Source organism: Podarcis gaigeae (genome assembly GCF_964106915.1).
Source record: "Podarcis gaigeae genome assembly, chromosome: 2".
Classification (NCBI taxonomy): domain Eukaryota; kingdom Metazoa; phylum Chordata; class Lepidosauria; order Squamata; family Lacertidae; genus Podarcis; species Podarcis gaigeae.
Genome location: NC_139679.1, coordinates 82,262,709 through 82,279,168, shown reverse-complemented (window position 1 = coordinate 82,279,168; position 16,460 = coordinate 82,262,709). Strand labels below are relative to the sequence as shown.

General features: G+C 40.3%; 2 protein-coding genes across 38 annotated transcripts in view; one reads left to right on the top strand and one right to left on the bottom strand.

The window, feature by feature from the left end:
• CHDH (choline dehydrogenase) overlaps nucleotides 1-16,460 on the top strand; it is a 41,387-nt gene that overhangs the window by 13,895 nt on the left and 11,032 nt on the right. The window contains exons 6-8 of one of the 2 annotated variants that reach the window (XR_014561265.1): nucleotides 300-442; nucleotides 1,137-1,239; nucleotides 2,405-2,956. Coding sequence is in view for 1 of the 2 variants with exons in the window: in XM_083727036.1 (XP_083583162.1) it covers nucleotides 300-442; nucleotides 1,137-1,239; nucleotides 2,405-2,823 (665 nt within the window). In the remaining variant the exon portion in view is untranslated. Of the gene's footprint in view, nucleotides 1-299; nucleotides 443-1,136; nucleotides 1,240-2,404; nucleotides 4,878-16,460 lie in introns of those variants that run through there. The other variant, XM_083727036.1, reaches the window with a different exon arrangement.
• Nucleotides 10,273-16,460, bottom strand: part of CACNA1D (calcium voltage-gated channel subunit alpha1 D) — a 192,779-nt gene continuing 186,591 nt past the window's right edge. For 35 of the 36 annotated variants that reach the window (XM_083726968.1, XM_083726969.1, XM_083726955.1 and 32 more), the window contains 2 exons: nucleotides 14,665-14,985; nucleotides 10,273-12,467 (listed from right to left, as the gene is read on the bottom strand). In XM_083726968.1, coding sequence (XP_083583094.1) covers nucleotides 12,174-12,467; nucleotides 14,665-14,985 — 615 coding nt within the window. In that variant the 3' untranslated portion in view covers nucleotides 10,273-12,173. Of the gene's footprint in view, nucleotides 12,468-14,664; nucleotides 14,986-15,753; nucleotides 15,913-16,460 lie in introns of those variants that run through there. The other variant, XM_083726967.1, reaches the window with a different exon arrangement.

The following is a 16,460-nucleotide window of genomic DNA, read 5'->3' as shown; positions in this document are numbered from 1 at the left end:
ACTGACTTTAGTGGGGCTTTCTTCTGAGAACACGGCTGTCCAGGATCCACATATTAGCATCAAGATAACTCGTGTTTCTTCCACATGTTCCCCTCCAACTGCGTCTTCTACCTCCACACACAGGAGTCAAATATCCCTCAGAATCCTTCAGAAAGGATATTGCCAGGAATATGCTTTCTCTCAGCCGGAACTGTTTTTTATATAAAAAACAAAATTCAAAACAAATTTATATAAAAAACAAAATTCGCTTCCCCATTGCACAATTTCTGAATCTCCCCTGTGGTATTTCCATTCTTCAGGAGATGGAGCCACTGCTCATCTAGAGTCTGGGGGATTTATCAGAAGTCGACCTGGAGTTTCTCATCCAGATATTCAGTTCCACTTCCTCCCTTCTCAGGTGATTGATCATGGACGTGTTGCTTCTCAACTGGAAGCTTACCAAGTGAGTGGTACAAGAACACTAATTATGAAGAAACAGAAGTACTACCTGAAAAATTGTGCTGCCATAATTCCATTTTACCTGTGGCATATACAGTGGTACCTCTGGTTAAGAACTTAATTCGTTCTGCTGGTCCGTTCTTAACCTGAAACTGTTCTTAACCTGAGGTACCACTTTAGCTAATGGGGCCTGCCACGCCGCTGCTGCGCAATTTATGTTCTTATCCTGAAGTAAAGTTCTTAACCCAAGGTACTACTTCCAGGTTAGCGGAGTCTGTAACCTGAAGCGTTTGTAACCCGAGATACCACTGTAAATAGAAAAGTCAGATTATGTCCTTCAGCATCCTTGGTAATCACTCTGTCATAGTAAAACAACAGAGAAAGATCTAAACCAGACCATTTCTCTTTCATGGTACCCCTCAACATGGCACCCACAGATGCCATTGTATCCATCAGATATTTTCGTTGGTGCCCAGTGGGATTCCCTGTCACTTTTGGGTTTTTAATTTTTTAAAAAAATCATTTTTGCAGACTCCTTTTTCTTCTATCCTCGTGTGTGGCTGGGTTGACTACAAAGAGACCCACAGGCCTGCACATGCTCTATTCTTTTTTTAAAACTGTATTCAGTTTTTAAAACTGTATTAATTTAGAAAGAACATCCTGATAGCTTATTTCATATTCTTTGGGGGCTGTTGCAGGTTCATGTTGGACCTATGCGAAGTACAAGTGTAGGATGGCTAAAGCTGAAAAGTACAGACCCAAGAGAGCATCCTGTCCTTGAACCCAACTATTTGTCAACAGGTAAGTTGCATAGGTTATCTGTATTCTATACCTTGTCCCTTTTGGTTTGTGGTTCAAAACCATGAGAGCACTGCTTTGTATTTTGTTTTAGTATCATTTTCCATCCATCCCAAACTATGTAGGACATGGCAAAGTGGTCATGTATCATCTACTGAGAGCGCAGTTCTCTCAGATAACTATGTTTCCCCACATGTGTAACTGTTGTTGTTGTGGTCAGTCATCACCACCACCATTATTAAATAATTGCCTTCCACATATGCCTCATGGCGATGTACAAAGCATTAAAAACACTAAAAATGACATCAAATTTAAAAACAATACAGAGTACACATTCATGGCATAGACCTTTTTATCCAGCTGGAAAAAATTGTAGGAACAAAAATACCTTCAATTGTTTCTAGAAATTGTTCCTGAAAATTTGCCGTTTCCAGGTTGGTAGAACCTAATGGAATGAGGTTGCCTGAAGTGAGCCAATACAAAATAATAACAGTACAGGCCACAATTAAAATGTCTAGAAAGGCATGTTGAGAGCCTTCTGTTTACTTCGACTGGATATTCCTAAACTTCTGGTTGTAGTACTGCGGTGTAAAATTTTGTGTGCTGTTCTGTGCATGCAAAGCTCTTGCAGCTGCATGATACACCATTGAAGGAGCAGATACATAAACATGCATACCATGCAGCTTCCACGCCTATATGAATTTGCTCTATCATTAAAGTTTTCAGTTAGATAACAGAGGGTTGTCTGAATTCAACACTAATGTTGATCACATAGTAAATCTCGATAGGAAAGTACTAACTGAGTGAAATGCTAAATAGAAGTGGCTCACTGGAGGGGACAGAGCTGCTGGCATGTGGGTTGCTGTTTTGTACTGGGAGAGGAGCAAGATGGCTAAAAGGTTGGCACGATGGAAATGGACCTTGGAGCCAGCTTTGGCGGAGATGCCTCTCTCTCTCTCTCTCTCTCTCTCTCTCTCTCTCTCTCTCTCTCTTGATTAGCAAAAAAGGTATTAAATAAGGCAATACCCATTCCCTGCCTGTCCTGTTCTTGACTTCTCACATTTTACTTGCATTTCTAACATACTGCCTGTATGTAATAGGCAGTACAGTAATAATGCTCAGTGTTGAGCATGCTTAGAATCTTTGTCTTTGTCTTTCTTATTTACAGAAATAGATGTCTGGGAATTTCGTCAGTGTGTGAAGCTAGCAAGAGAGATATTTGCTCAGGAAGCCTTTGAAAAATTCCGTGGACCTGAAATTCAGCCAGGAAGCCATGTTCAGTCTGATGGAGAAATAGATGCCTTCATAAGACAAAAGGCTGATAGTGCCTACCATCCTTCATGCACTTGTAAAATGGGACAGAGTTCTGATCCCACTGCTGTGGTTGATCCCCAGACCAAAGTTATAGGGACAGAAAACCTGAGAGTTGTTGATGCCTCAATAATGCCTAGTATCGTAAGTGGAAATTTAAATGCCCCAACCATCATGGTAGCAGAGAAAGCTGCTGATATAATCAAAGGACTACCATCGCTTCAAGAGAAAAATGTTCCTGTATATAAACCCAAAACTTTGGAAACTCAGAGATGAAATAGCTGTGATGTTCTCTGCAGAATGTATTCTAATAATAATTGAAAATCAACTTTCTATTTCAGTCAAACAAAGAGATTTGGTGTGTAATGAAAATTGTTCAGAAAATAGCTGCACGCTCAAGTAAGAACAGGTAAAGATATATAAGAAACTGCTTGATAACAGCATGGCTGATATGCATAGATATTTATTACTTCATGTAGTAGGATCTTATGATGGAATTGACTTAAGATCTTGATTATTTAGGATGTAGTTTGTGGGCTTACGGAAGAATTTCCCTACACTATAACATGGATATTATATCAGATTTTCTCAGGGCTATACAAAATATAGAAGACTGAGCCTACACATTAAAGAGGACTGGTTGATCTAATACTTAAGAGTACACTTCAGAAAAATGAAGCCACAACAGAGTTCCACTGAAAGCTTTGTTTTGGGGTTTATCTTAACTGGAACAATTAGAACCAACTAAATTTGTTGAGTTGTGACTAAAGTTAGGACCCTCCCCCAAATAATTTTTTGTAGGACCATTTGTCCCCTATAAAAGCAATTAATGAGTTCAACAAGTGCACAGAATAATAGTATAGATAAACAAAAAAAGAGACTATCTCTAGCTGTCAACGGCTTCTGTTACTCTTAATAAATTACAGGTACAGCAAGTTACGTAAAGGTTGCCTATGAAGCATTAGATGCCAACTTGGATGTTGAGGACATGGTTGTTGTACAGCCTAAGTTTAGCTGAACCTTCTTGTGCTTATAGTAGCAGGCCCACATGTTCAGGTTTCTGTGTGCAATTTAGTCATTCGTATTCAGTCATTCGTATAGGAACTAAAATATTCACTGCGCCCAGGAGTACTGTTTCCCTGGGGAGGGAGTTCCAGGGCCATAGAAAGCACCTGATCTTCCTCTCTGAGGACAAGGAGGCTGCTCTGACCTTTAAAGAGGAAGAGCTAATGCTGGGTTGCCCTTTTTTGTCACCGTGACAGCTTCCACAGCTGTCGCCCAATTTATGGGATGGTTCTGGTATTAGTAGGGCTGAAAAGAGGGGCGTCAGGTGAAGACTGGATTCATAATCAAAAGGAGGCATACCCTTTCCAGTTTCCCAACACACCCCTCTCTCTCTCTTTGAATTACAACCCATTTTGGGGGGGATTACAACCCCCCCTTTTTTTGGAGGCCCCATTGGCGAAAGCGCGCCTTGGGTTACAACCTGTTTTTATTTATAACTGGACCTCCGGCATGGACTATGGTTGTAAACCAAGATATTACTGTACATTTAATAAACTTTAAATAGTAATAATAATAATAAACAACACCCAGGGAATAAACGAGTTAGCATAGTTTCTTCCCATTTATTATGTCCCACTTTAATTGAAGGGAAATTATTTAAAAAGTAGAAAAGGACAGAAATGCAGGACCCCTTTTTGGTGCTTCTGCCTTGCTAGTGAGAATGCAAGTTCCTTCCCTCCTCCTTAAAATTGTGACCTAATCTGCTTTGATACAAGTTATACATGGCAGATAATTTAGTGACAGGCAATTGAAAGCAGAAAAGGACACCTGGATAAAATGATGTTCCTTAACACCTTAACCTAAACTACCTGGTTGTACTCATTAGGCTGGAGGGATGGTGTTGCTATCATTTCTTCATGCAGTAAAATCCCCAGCAGTTTTCACAGGGCACACTCTAGCCAAGGCCAAAGGGGACAGAAGACTCTGGGTTTCCAGTAGGGTGAGGATCTTGGGCTACTGCAGTCACAGGATTTGACATGATAATGAAATAGAGCTGGGGTTGTAAATTTTTGGCATAAATCCAAATTGCACCATTTTAGATTTCATCAGAACCTCTGAATAAAGAACCTCATAGAAATAATAATGATAATTCTTTATCGCTTGCTTGAATGAATTTATAGGTCAATCTTAAATGTACCTTTTCTGTTATTGACTATAACAAAGGTTACCATGAACATATTTTAATTGTTTATAGCTATGGATGTTTCATTGTGTCACTTGTTTTTAATTATCTGGCTTTCAGTGTAATATATTTTCTAATAGCAGCTTGCTGTTTTTTCACTTTCGTTCTGCTGCTGTGTTCATCTTTATTACTTAGTTGTCAAGGAAGAATTGCTTATCACTGAGGGCTATCACTTACTAGCCAAACTTTGGTCTGGGTGCTTACGTAAATGGTAGTCCCATGTTGACTAATCAAGGAAATCCTCCTTGTGTATTTTCCACATAGGATCAAAAGTAAGAGAAAAATACCAGCACTGCTATGTCATCTAGTAGGAAATCCCTGGATCTTGTAGTCACACATTGGACTAAAATCACTTGACCCTTACTCATTACACTTTGCTCATATATTTCATAAATGGGTATTGCAACTTTGTCCAAGTTAAATTTCTCAGATCACTGTTCTCTGTTTTGTACATTGTTGGCACAACCTTGCAAAGTTAGTAATGGATAATGTCCCAGATAACTTGAGTTTCATTGATTTCATTTAATGAACTCATGATTAACTTACGCTGGGTTGAGACCTTTGTATATAATATTAAAAAGCAACTGTAGAAGATGAATTCCTGATGTTTCTAAACAGGTACAGTAGTTTAGAATAATTATTACATGTTCAGAATCCTTATTTAAAATGCAGCTAATGTAATTACATGCTTTAAAACATTTTCTAGTGTGCTGCTAATCTTCTCCCCCCCCCCCATATTTCTAGGATATATTTTTGCATTTGCCCTCTGTAGAATCTGTTTTGAAAAGCTGTGTAAAATGAACTTCCCTAATTTAACACCTATAATTTGCTGCTTTGTGAGGCAAAAGCAGCACTATGATGTAGTATGATATTAAAATACAAAGTATAGATTTAATGCTGTCAGGACTGCCGCTAGGTCCCAGCTCACAGAGGACCAACGCCCAGTGGATATTATATACAAAAGTCTTTATTGAAGTTTAGTTTCCATTTCCAAGCTCTGGGCGCGCAGGCCCACGTCTTAACGCTGGACCGGCTAAGTCCCCTCTGACTCACTGCTCCACCCACACCAGTTTAAGATTCTAGCCCGGCTCCACCTCTTGCGCTGCTCTTCCCTGCGTTGGGTCCTTCTGCCCTCTGGGGTTCCCTCCTTCCTGGACTCCTCTGACGCGGAGCCTCCTGAGTCTTGCCCCTCCCTCCGGCGGGCTTTAGGACCTGGCTCCCTTCCCGGGCTCCCCGCTGTGCCGCGCTCCTGTACATTTGAACTTGGCGCGCGCGCCCAGCCGGTGACTTTCCTTCTGACCGTTTCCCCGCTTCCTGATGTGGGTGTTGCCAAACCTGACTCCTCTCCTCCCTCTGGTGGTGAGGACACTGGTCCCGACTCCTGGGACTCCCCCTCCCCACTGCGCTCTGGTGGAGACGCTGGCCCTGATCTCCAGCTGCTGTTCAGGGACTCCCCGCTGGCCCCTCCCTCTTGAGGTTTCTCCCTTGGAATCTCCCTTGCTCTGGCCACCGGCGCTCCCTTCTGTGAGTCCTCCGATTCGCTAGAGAGGCTTGTGGAATAACTCTGGCCACTGTCACTGCCTGCGCCCCCCTCGTACTCCTCCTCCTCACTCTCCATTTGCTCCCCCTCCTGTGTCTCTCCTTCTGAACCCCTGACAAATGCTGTGTACAGATCTGTTAATAATAATAATAATAATAATAATAATAATAATAATAATAATATAATTTATTATTTGTACCCCGCCCATCTGTCTGGGTTTCCCCAGCCACTCTGTGAACTGCATTGACATATCAGTACTTCTGAAGCTGGTGAACAAATGGTCACCAGAGTCAGTTTTAATTAGGCAAGAGTGGCTTTTCTCACCACCTGACACAGATCACTAGTACTACCGTTGCTGAGTGTACCTGCTGTCCATAAGGGGCAAGTGCATATGGACCTACCCTATCATAAACCACTAGTTTTAAGAGCTTAATGTATGTGGCTGTTTTATTTTTGGTTTTTAACCTTTGCAACATAATCTAGCCATAGGCATTGCACACAGAACGTCCCTATTCTACATACATTCACAGTGGGGAGTAAGGCCCATTTATGTGAGTGGGACATATACGGTTGGCTCACACAGGCATGTAAATAAACTTATTTCTCTACACTTAATGTCTGCCAACTGAACGTTTGAACTTAGGCTAAAAAGGTTTTGTGTTTAAGCTGGTGTGTGATAATACAATGTCATTTGTGTTTGATCAACCACACCATTGCAGCCCTCTAGTCAACAGCTCATGAATGAACCAGCCCTTCTAAGTAAACAGGCACATGATTAGGCAGAAAGCCAATTTGTACATCTGAATCATGCTTGCTGGACCAGTGAGCCTGAAACCATCTTCTCTGTTTACTTTTTACATTTACTGTAGTTTTATAAACTCAGAAATTTTCATTATGAAATGAGTTAACATTGGCCAATACTGCAAGGAACTCAGGAGGATTATGGAAAGTTTATTATTATTAATAGAATTTATATCCTACTCTTCCTCCTGAAGGAGCCCAGGGCAGCATACACACCTACAATTAAAAACAAAACATTAAAAACACATTATTATTATTTTAAAAAACAATTCCAATACAGCTGCAGACTGGGAAAGATTTCAGCTTAAAAGGTTTGTTTAAGGATCTGATCCCAAGGTATTGTTTGTCAGCATGTGAGCAACATAACAAATGCAGTAATCAGAACCTTTTAACTGTAGTTAGCCCCCTATTAGATTCCTTGGGACTTTCAAGGCAACATCATCCACTTGAGAAAAGTGGAAACAGGTTAAAAAAACCTGCTGACTCAAAAGCTGGCTGGAGGGACAACTGCAGATGCTCTAAGCAGGTCCTGCTACCTGGTGTTGCTGCAAAGCAGTAAAACTGGAGCATTGTAATTAACTGGGAAGAAGAACGGCATGTTGGCATAAGAATGCTACTGAAGAGAAAATGTGACTGCAGTGAGCACTGTCCCATAAGAAATCAGGTAAATAATTTCTGTGATAAATGTTCTGTCATTAAACTGGGACCAAAATTATTTACTCATCATGATAAAAGTCGTAGATCAATCAGTGTGATGCAAACCGTGAGTTTTTAATAGAGAGACTTTACTGAGGCAATTGTAGTGTGCTGTACTGCATTCAGGGCATTCAGTCCAGTATAGCATGATTACCTTTGTGGCTTTTAGAATGCAGAGATCTTCCAAATCATATGATTTATTAGCCCACTATGATGTGATTGATGTAGAGCGCCATTTTAAAATACTGCATATTACTAAAAGATGCTGTGGTAGAAGATAAAATACCTGGTTTAATAGTTGTTTACATAACTGCAGATGATTCTCCATGTTATTGTATAATATATATGAACCTGAAGGTTATTGTAAACAGTATAAGCAACTGTTTATCATGCTGCCAGAACAGTGGTGCTTAATCCCTATATTCCATTTTTTTGTGTGTGTTTCTGTTTATTTCCCCCATGGTTTATTCAGCATGATTTTACTATCATGACAAATGCTGTCCTGATTCAATGCTGTGGCTGAATTTACAGCAGGTAAGGGATCTCCTTCCCCAGTTAATAGTTCATAAAAATGAGCTCAGCATTTATAATTCCCCAGCTATATCCTAATTGCAACATAGAAGTAATATATTAATAAGAGAAAACACTTTGCTTTGCATCATAGTTTATGAAGCTAGAGGCCCAGCAATTTGCTGAAAAAAAGTTTGGGGCAAAAAAATAGTCATCAGGGGGTGGAGGTGGGGGATGAAAAACAGATGTGCCTAAATTCCTGTATCAGCACAACATGAATGTACATGTTCAGCACCAATGAACTCTGGGAATGATTGCAGTTGCCATAGGAACATGAGGTTCTGAGAGTGAAATCAGCTGAAACAGCTGAGGTTAAAAATGACAGTTGGGGACTGTATGTTGTATGTCTTGAGCTGCAAGAGATGAGAGCTTTCTGAATTTCCATAGCATGAAAAAGATGAGTTGTTGGACACAAGACCAGTACAGCAAATTGAGGGCAGTTTGGGCTGGGCATCTGTGAAGGGCCCTGGAAGTCTGTAGGCTGTGGAGTGGCAGCAGGAGTGGGAACAAAAAGGGCTTGTAGTTTTTCGTTTTTTAGCAGGATTGGCAGTGTGTGTGTGACTTTCCTTCTCTGGCATAATGAGGTCTCTTGTGTGCTAGGCGGCAATAAGTTTATGTATTTTCTCTGGCAAGGCTAGAAACCGTAGTTGCTGGATTTTTGCTAGGGATCTACTTACATTGTGTAATTTATCATGAATTACTGTTCTATATTATTATCATTTCTACAGTGCAAAGTGCAAAGTTCTTCTTAATCATATTGTATTTTATAGCAATTTTCATTATAGAGCAAACATTTGGTCATTCAGTAGAGGATTTTTGAATCTGCTGTTTGTCAAGTTGCATGACTAATTTAAATCGATCCAACAGAAATCAGATACCGTATAGGGCAGCCTTTCACAACCAAGTTGGGCTACATCTCCCACATCCTCCTGACTATTGGTCATACTGGCTGGGGCTGATGGATGTTGGGAGTCAGCAACACCTGGATAAAACCAGGTTGGAGAAGGCTGGTATAGAGACATCAAAGGTTGCTGAGTCTGGGTAGTAGCATCTCCATTCCTCCTAATATTTATGGCCAACACAACTTTAGTAACGAGGAACTTTCCAAACAAGTTACCAGCCAAATGAAATGTGCCATTATTTGGATTCTGCTTGTGATGGAGAACAGAAACAAGTTCTGGAGTTACTGGTCTTTTGCCACCCTAAATTGAACCTGTAATCTGATTCTACATAAAGGCCCCAGTCACATAATCTGTCCCCATTTTTCCCTGGCAGATGGATTGAGGCCTACTCATGTAAGGTGCTTATATTTGTAGAAACACACAAATACACGCACCGTTAATTTTAGAGCTCTGGTATAAGCCCAAGGCTGGCTTCCATGCTGTGCTGCATGGTAGAATGAACAGATACAGAGAGTCTACAGGTGTGAACTAGTCTGAGAAAGTCATTCTCAATTAGTTTTGCTGAGATGGGAGGCAGAGACCGGATGTAAAGAGCAACCTGATCAACTATATTGGTTTCTGATACTTGTACTTATCTGACCCTGAAAAGTGTCTTGCCGAGGCTGAGAGCTTCTTCCCTTCCATTCCTTTTCCACGTAATTGCAAAACTCAAATGTTTCCTCCTCCATCTAAGCAAATCAACCCAGGAAAGGCTACTGACAACTTGAGAAAGTGGAAAGCCTTTTCTTTTTTACTATTTCTGTATGGCTCATAAACTACAAGGAGATTGTTCTGTTGAAGCAAATTGCACAGCTCCCATTTATTATAGGGATGCTTGTACAAGAAGTACTTATTTACCTATGGATTATGTGTCCATGACGTCAGGAGGTAACCACCTTCAGGAAGCTGCTAGTAAAAAGAGCCCCAAGTATAATAAAATTATTACACATTTTTATTCCGAAGAACATTTTGCATTTCTTTTCATACAAAATGATGTAGGTCAAGAAACAATTTACAAACCCTTAAATTCTCTCCTGGCATTTGAAATAATGATTCAAGAAAAGGTCTGTAAGGTATCCATAGCAAATTGCCACTGTGTACAAAATGGTTATATTAACATAGTTTGTATAGGTCACACTTTTTAAAATGTGATTTGAATTGCTACCTATTTTGTTAATACAGATAAACCCTGATAAGGTTACTTGGCAAAGCAAGTCAATTTATCGTGTTAATAAAATAGATTTTTGATATTCACCTGCCTCCAAAATTGCATTAGCCTCAATATCAGGATTTTACTGCATCATGGACAAATGTCTAAGCCCTCCTTTGATTGCATAAAAATAAATCCTGGAAACGGTCCACATAGAACAACAAAAGTTGAGGCCACCATGCCATCCATTTCCCCAACATATTAGGAATCTTTTGGTTATGCAAATGACTGCTTCATCACACATTCCACTTCAAGCAGAGTAACTTGTTAACATTTTGCATCCACCAGTTAAATTATTTCTTCATAAGAATTCTCTACACCAAGTAAAATACTTGGTCAGTTAATCTGTAAATATATATACTTCAAGGTTAAAAGAAAACCTTGTTAGGCGTAGCCTAATTCGATTCATTTCTTTTTATTTACCTGTTATTGCAGGAGTTGTAGTATAAATAAAAATCAGAAGTTTCCAAATAAAAAAAGATAACAGTTAATTCCAAATCTCTTAACTTTCCAAATATAAGACTATAAATAGTCATCTTCCATGTTTTAAATAAAGTGAGACTCCTATAGGCCCAAAATATTTTATAAAATCTCTGTAGCATCAAGTTTCTCAAATCTTTACCTCGAAAGCATTTTACAATGAAGAAATAAGAGGTGGCTCTATTTAAATATTTAATCCTAAAGCTCTATACAATCCAAGTAAAAATACTTCTATCTAGAATTCTGTGGAGAATTACAATAATTAGGCTCCATAAATATTGCTGCAGTTCAATTACGGTACAATAATTACAAAATATAGAACATCTCTTTACAAATACAAATGTTTGTAGATTACAATTTATTTACAATAATTTCTGCTATATAATTTTTAACAAACTATCTTATCTAACTCTACTTTAACCTGGTTGCAAGTGCATTGGTAAAAATGCAATTATTCCAGTATATTTTGCCCTTAATGTGACAGTCATAAAACAGACTATCTTTAATGATATTTTGCTATGTAAACTGGTGTTACATACGAGAGAAATGCTTTTTAGCATCAGTCCAATATAACAATCTCATGTAGGTAGTGTTTGACAAACTGTATTAGACAAATACTTTTTTAAAAAAGGAGGCAAATTTGAAAATAATATCTGAGTGGATATGTTGAATGTAGTGGACATTTGATATGCCATATAATCAGAGGTAATGACACTTTTGATTTTCATCACCATATCCTTCTCATGCAGACTTTCTTTTTTGGTGCCAAACCTTTTTCCACTGAGAAAGTTTTACACTCTGAAGGGCAGCAGCACAAAACTGAAAGGCAGCAATCTTTCAACTTTTTCTTCAACATCTGAAAACAGGCTGGTTAGAATCTCTTTCAGTCTAATAACCAACCTTCACTCACTGATGAGCTCAGGATTCTATAGCAAAGGACTTGTCAACATCCTGCCATTCTGATCCTGTTTTCACCACACTGGAGATATTTAAGAAGAAATAAAAGTATGGCTTCCTCGCAATGTGACATCATCATTCGTGCAAAACTTGATTCCTTCTTAATTCCAACTAGTGCCTAGCATCTTGGAACTATGAGGCACTTTTGTTTATTTAAAATCAAACTTTTTTTCTTGCTAAATACTATAAGGTCGTAATGCATATCATTTCATCAGCTAAGTCTTCTTCATATTTACCAGTTTCTGGCTCTTCATCACTATAGCCAGGACCAAAGTCTTGAAGTTCATAATCTTGTCTATTTAAAATGGGGAACATGTCACCATTGGCTCCATTGCTAATGTTCCCATTGAGAAGATTACTCGCAGCACTTTCCATTTCATCAATAGTCATGTCACAAGCATCAGCAATCTCATGTTTCGTAGCAGAAACAAACTTCGGGTCTTTTGCATACCGTCCTAATCCTTCAGATATAAGTACCTGAGAAAGTAATACTATAAACATTAATTTGGCACTTAGGATAAGAAATGAAAAGCAAACAGTGACAAAGCTTCAATACTTCAATTCATTTTAGAAAGTGCAAACCTTTTTATGTTGCATTATTTTTATTTCAAGTGCCTTCTGAAAATCTACTCCCTAGATATTGAATTGTCCCACAACTGTGTAAAGAAGGCCTTCCCCATAAGCTGTGTGTGGCTGAGTTTGTAAGTGACATTCTGATGAAGCTAGGAGAGGAGTTGGGATGATGCATGACTGAGGGCCACCTGGAATACACTAATGTTTTCAGAGAAATTCTGGAGTCCATAGTTGTAATCAAAGTCACTCTATCTTACGTGATTCTTCCTGTAAATGGATAAAGAATGCAGCCAAACTATGTTGTCTAGTTAGTATTGGCGGCTTTCAGCTTCTGTCCTATTTTGTAGACACAATGGGACAAAAGTTGACATGAAACAGTATGGCACATAGGGAGGATATAGCTTAAATTGGGTGGGGAAAATAGTTTTGTCTCCACAGGCCAGATCCTTTTGGGGATTGTCCTCATGGGGCAAATATGACAGATGGGCGATCTACCCATTTGTGAATCACCTGATATCACAATGACATCAGGTGTACCTTGCAAAGTGCTGCTAAAATGAACATCTCCCCCCTTCATCTTTGCAGGAAATTCTGATGCAAATCATTTTCTGAATCCGTTTTTACAACAGAGGAAAAAGCCTTTGTTGTAGCAAGAGATTCCATGTAAGCCCCTTCCCGAAACGGGAAGGTGCTTGTATGAAACCCGCCAAGCTGTGCAGGATTTAACACACACATCCCCCCCCATTGTCAGCCGAGCAGGGTGTTAAATCCTGCTGCTTTAGGGCTGCATGCCCCCCTTTTGTAGCTTGAAACAGCCAACATAGGATTTTCAACTGATTATACAAGTGACTTTTGATGGTGGGCAAGGTTTGGGAGAAACGGCTTCGTGGGGGTGGAGGTTCTGCACCTTGGCTTAAACCAGTCCTCAGTCATTTTGCCTTGGGTTCTCATCCATGGGGAACAGGTAACAGGTGAAGTGAACATGCTCCCCCCAAAGCATCAGGGAGTGCCTGTCCTAAACAATCTTCTGATTTAACAGAAAAAGACAAAATATCCAGCTCCCTTGGCCAATAAAGTGAGATGAGCGCCGTAACCCCAGAGTCGGCTACGACTGGACCTAAAGGTCAGGGGTCCCTTTACCTTTACCTTTACCTTTACCATAATAAAGAATATGTCCATGCAGGGTGGAAAGGCAGAATATGGTCTTGCACTTGTTTCTTTGCTGCTTTGGCAATTCCCTAAGTGACACTGCTGTTACTGTATCAGTGTTCCTTCCTTATCTGGCAAAACTCATAAAACAGCCTTCTCATAAAACAAAACAAAAAGCCACCTGTTTCTTTATTTAATATGTTGGGATGTTTCTGTAAGCAAATGAGCCTTCTGTAACCAAATTAGGCTTCTGTAACCAAATTAGCAACGTGCACCTGATAACATCACTGCTGCATAATCTGTGTCTTCCCATCAGCCTCAGATTTTGAGGGGCGTGGAGTAGCAATACTTCAACCCTCTTCTGCTCTGAACTCTATCACTACCAAACGCAGAGACAGTGGGAATTCCTCCTCAGTCCCACCACCCAGCCTTTTAAGTAGACACTGCAAGCTGTGGCTGCTCCCAGACAACATTTGAAATCATTTGAGGCATCTCATCTGATTCTGTCAAGACTTCCTCGGAAGGTGGTGCACACTCCTTCCTTGGAGGTTTGAAAGCAGAGGTTGGATGGCCACCTGTCATGTATGCTCTAGTTGAGATTCCTGCATTGCAGGGGGTTGGACTAGATGTCCCTTGGGGCTCCCTTCCAACTCTGATTCTATGGTTTTAGGATTCCATCTGGGGCCTTTTGAAACATCAGTTGTTGTTGGTTTGCCTTGGAAATGCAGCAACCTTCTTGATCATCTTCCTGCTCTTCACAGCCTATTGCAGGGCTAGTGATCATGGCTGGCAAATCTCTCGAATGTCCTTATGTGTTGTAGATGGAACAAAGCTATCTCTGCTGTTTGTGGCCTCTAGCGATTTAAGTATGTGTAATGGCAGGTAAGCCTTTGTTTTCTAAAACGACTTAAGTAACACCATGCAGCTAAAAACAGGAGCTCAAAGCACTTACCGCTTCTACCAAACTATCCGCACTTCTCTGCTTGTCACTATGCTTATGCCTAAAGTCGCTCGGTACAGTCAAATTAGCTGGCGTAAATGTCCGATAGGCAATATCGGGATCATCTGTGTACCAGGAGCTCCTATGCAAAGACGGGAGGCTGCCGTTCATATGTTCCGTTGATTCTGCTCGGTCCACTTGGATAAGAGGCGTATAATAAGGAGTATGGTCACGGTTGGGTGGGGTAGCTGGTGGTGTGGCCCAGGAACGTGTTGAACGGCTGGGGGAATGCCGGTGAGCTTTAGTGGCATCCAGACCTGCAACAGCCATGACCTGAAGAAGAGATTAAAAGCTAATACACCCACAGATTTATGAAGGCAGTAGCAGATCACATGCAAAGTAGTTTCAGCCAGTAACCACACTTGTCATCTCCAGCCAGTTAAGGTGTTCAATCAGACATTTGTTTGTTTTTAGATTGAAGAGTGAAGAATGAACCATGCCATTGTTCAGTTTACTTATGATTTGCATTTATGAACATGGTGGACAATGAATGTGTTAAACAAACAGGAGGGGTGTTCGTGAGAGAGCGTGTGTGCGTGAGAGAGCGAGCATAGAACTTTGATTTATTACTTCTCTGTTCTCTCAACAAAACATGTGAAAGATGGCTTAAAGCTCACTGCATTTTGGGGTTGCCAGGAAATATATTGGAAACTTTTAACAACCCTGAAGTTGTGCTGGGTTAAAATACTGGCCATAGTCCAGAATTATATTGTGTTTAACTTCCACTGATTGCGATGAGACTTAATGTGCCTAGCTGTGCGCTGAACTGTGGCACCCAAGTCTCAGCTAAGGGAGTAACCAGTGTGCTGTAACTCTTTGGCTGCGTGACTGAGGTCCATCCTGTGTAAGCACTTCGGACAGCAAGAAACTCTGAAACAGATCCTGGCAGTGTTACCCAGTGTTCATATTTTTGAATATGGAATGGTGCAAAATAGGCATAACTGAACCCAGTATTCAAGACTTGGGGCTCATCCACACTAACCTTTGGCCCCACACTTTCCAAGTGTAGCTCCACACTTTAAAGCTACAGGAAATAGGAAAATTTGATGCTGAATCAGAACAAATGGGAATTCAGGTTGTCTATATATTTGCATTTGTTCCGATTCATAGGGAAAGCTTCAGGGCTAAAAGAAAAAGGGCTCAGATGCAGTGAAGATCTGTGTGGCACAAAAGGAAGTCTGGATGAGCCTTTAATGTGACCTAATATTGGGGAAGAAAAAGCATTAGTATTAAAAATGCGCTGGATGCAGTGTCCTAATAAATTACAGCAACTTCTACTGAATGTTTGCAGAAATAAATAGATCAGGGATAGGGAAGCTGTCACTCTCCAGTTGTTGCTGAACTGCAACTCCCATTGTCTGTGAACATTGCCCAAGCTGGCTGGGGGCTAATGGAGTCCAACAACATCTGGTTGGTCACAGGTTTCCCGTCTCTGAAATACAGAACTTTTTGCCAAGCTACTCAACCTTTGCAACTACAGCATGAGACCAATTGTTTAACTTTGGGACACGCTCTCAGTACAACCAACTCCTGTTACTTCTGAGCAACCACACATAGGATTGGGTTGCAGTCTTATGCCCACTTACATGAGATTAAGCCCCCTGAGTCAGTGGGACTTAGTTCCAAGGGAAAATGCATAAAGCCAGATTTTGCTGTTTAATGTCAGCCCCAGAAAAACCCATCAAAATGCAACATACACCATTCTTCAGTAGAAGCATTATTGGATTGTAGACATAGCTGATCGTAAC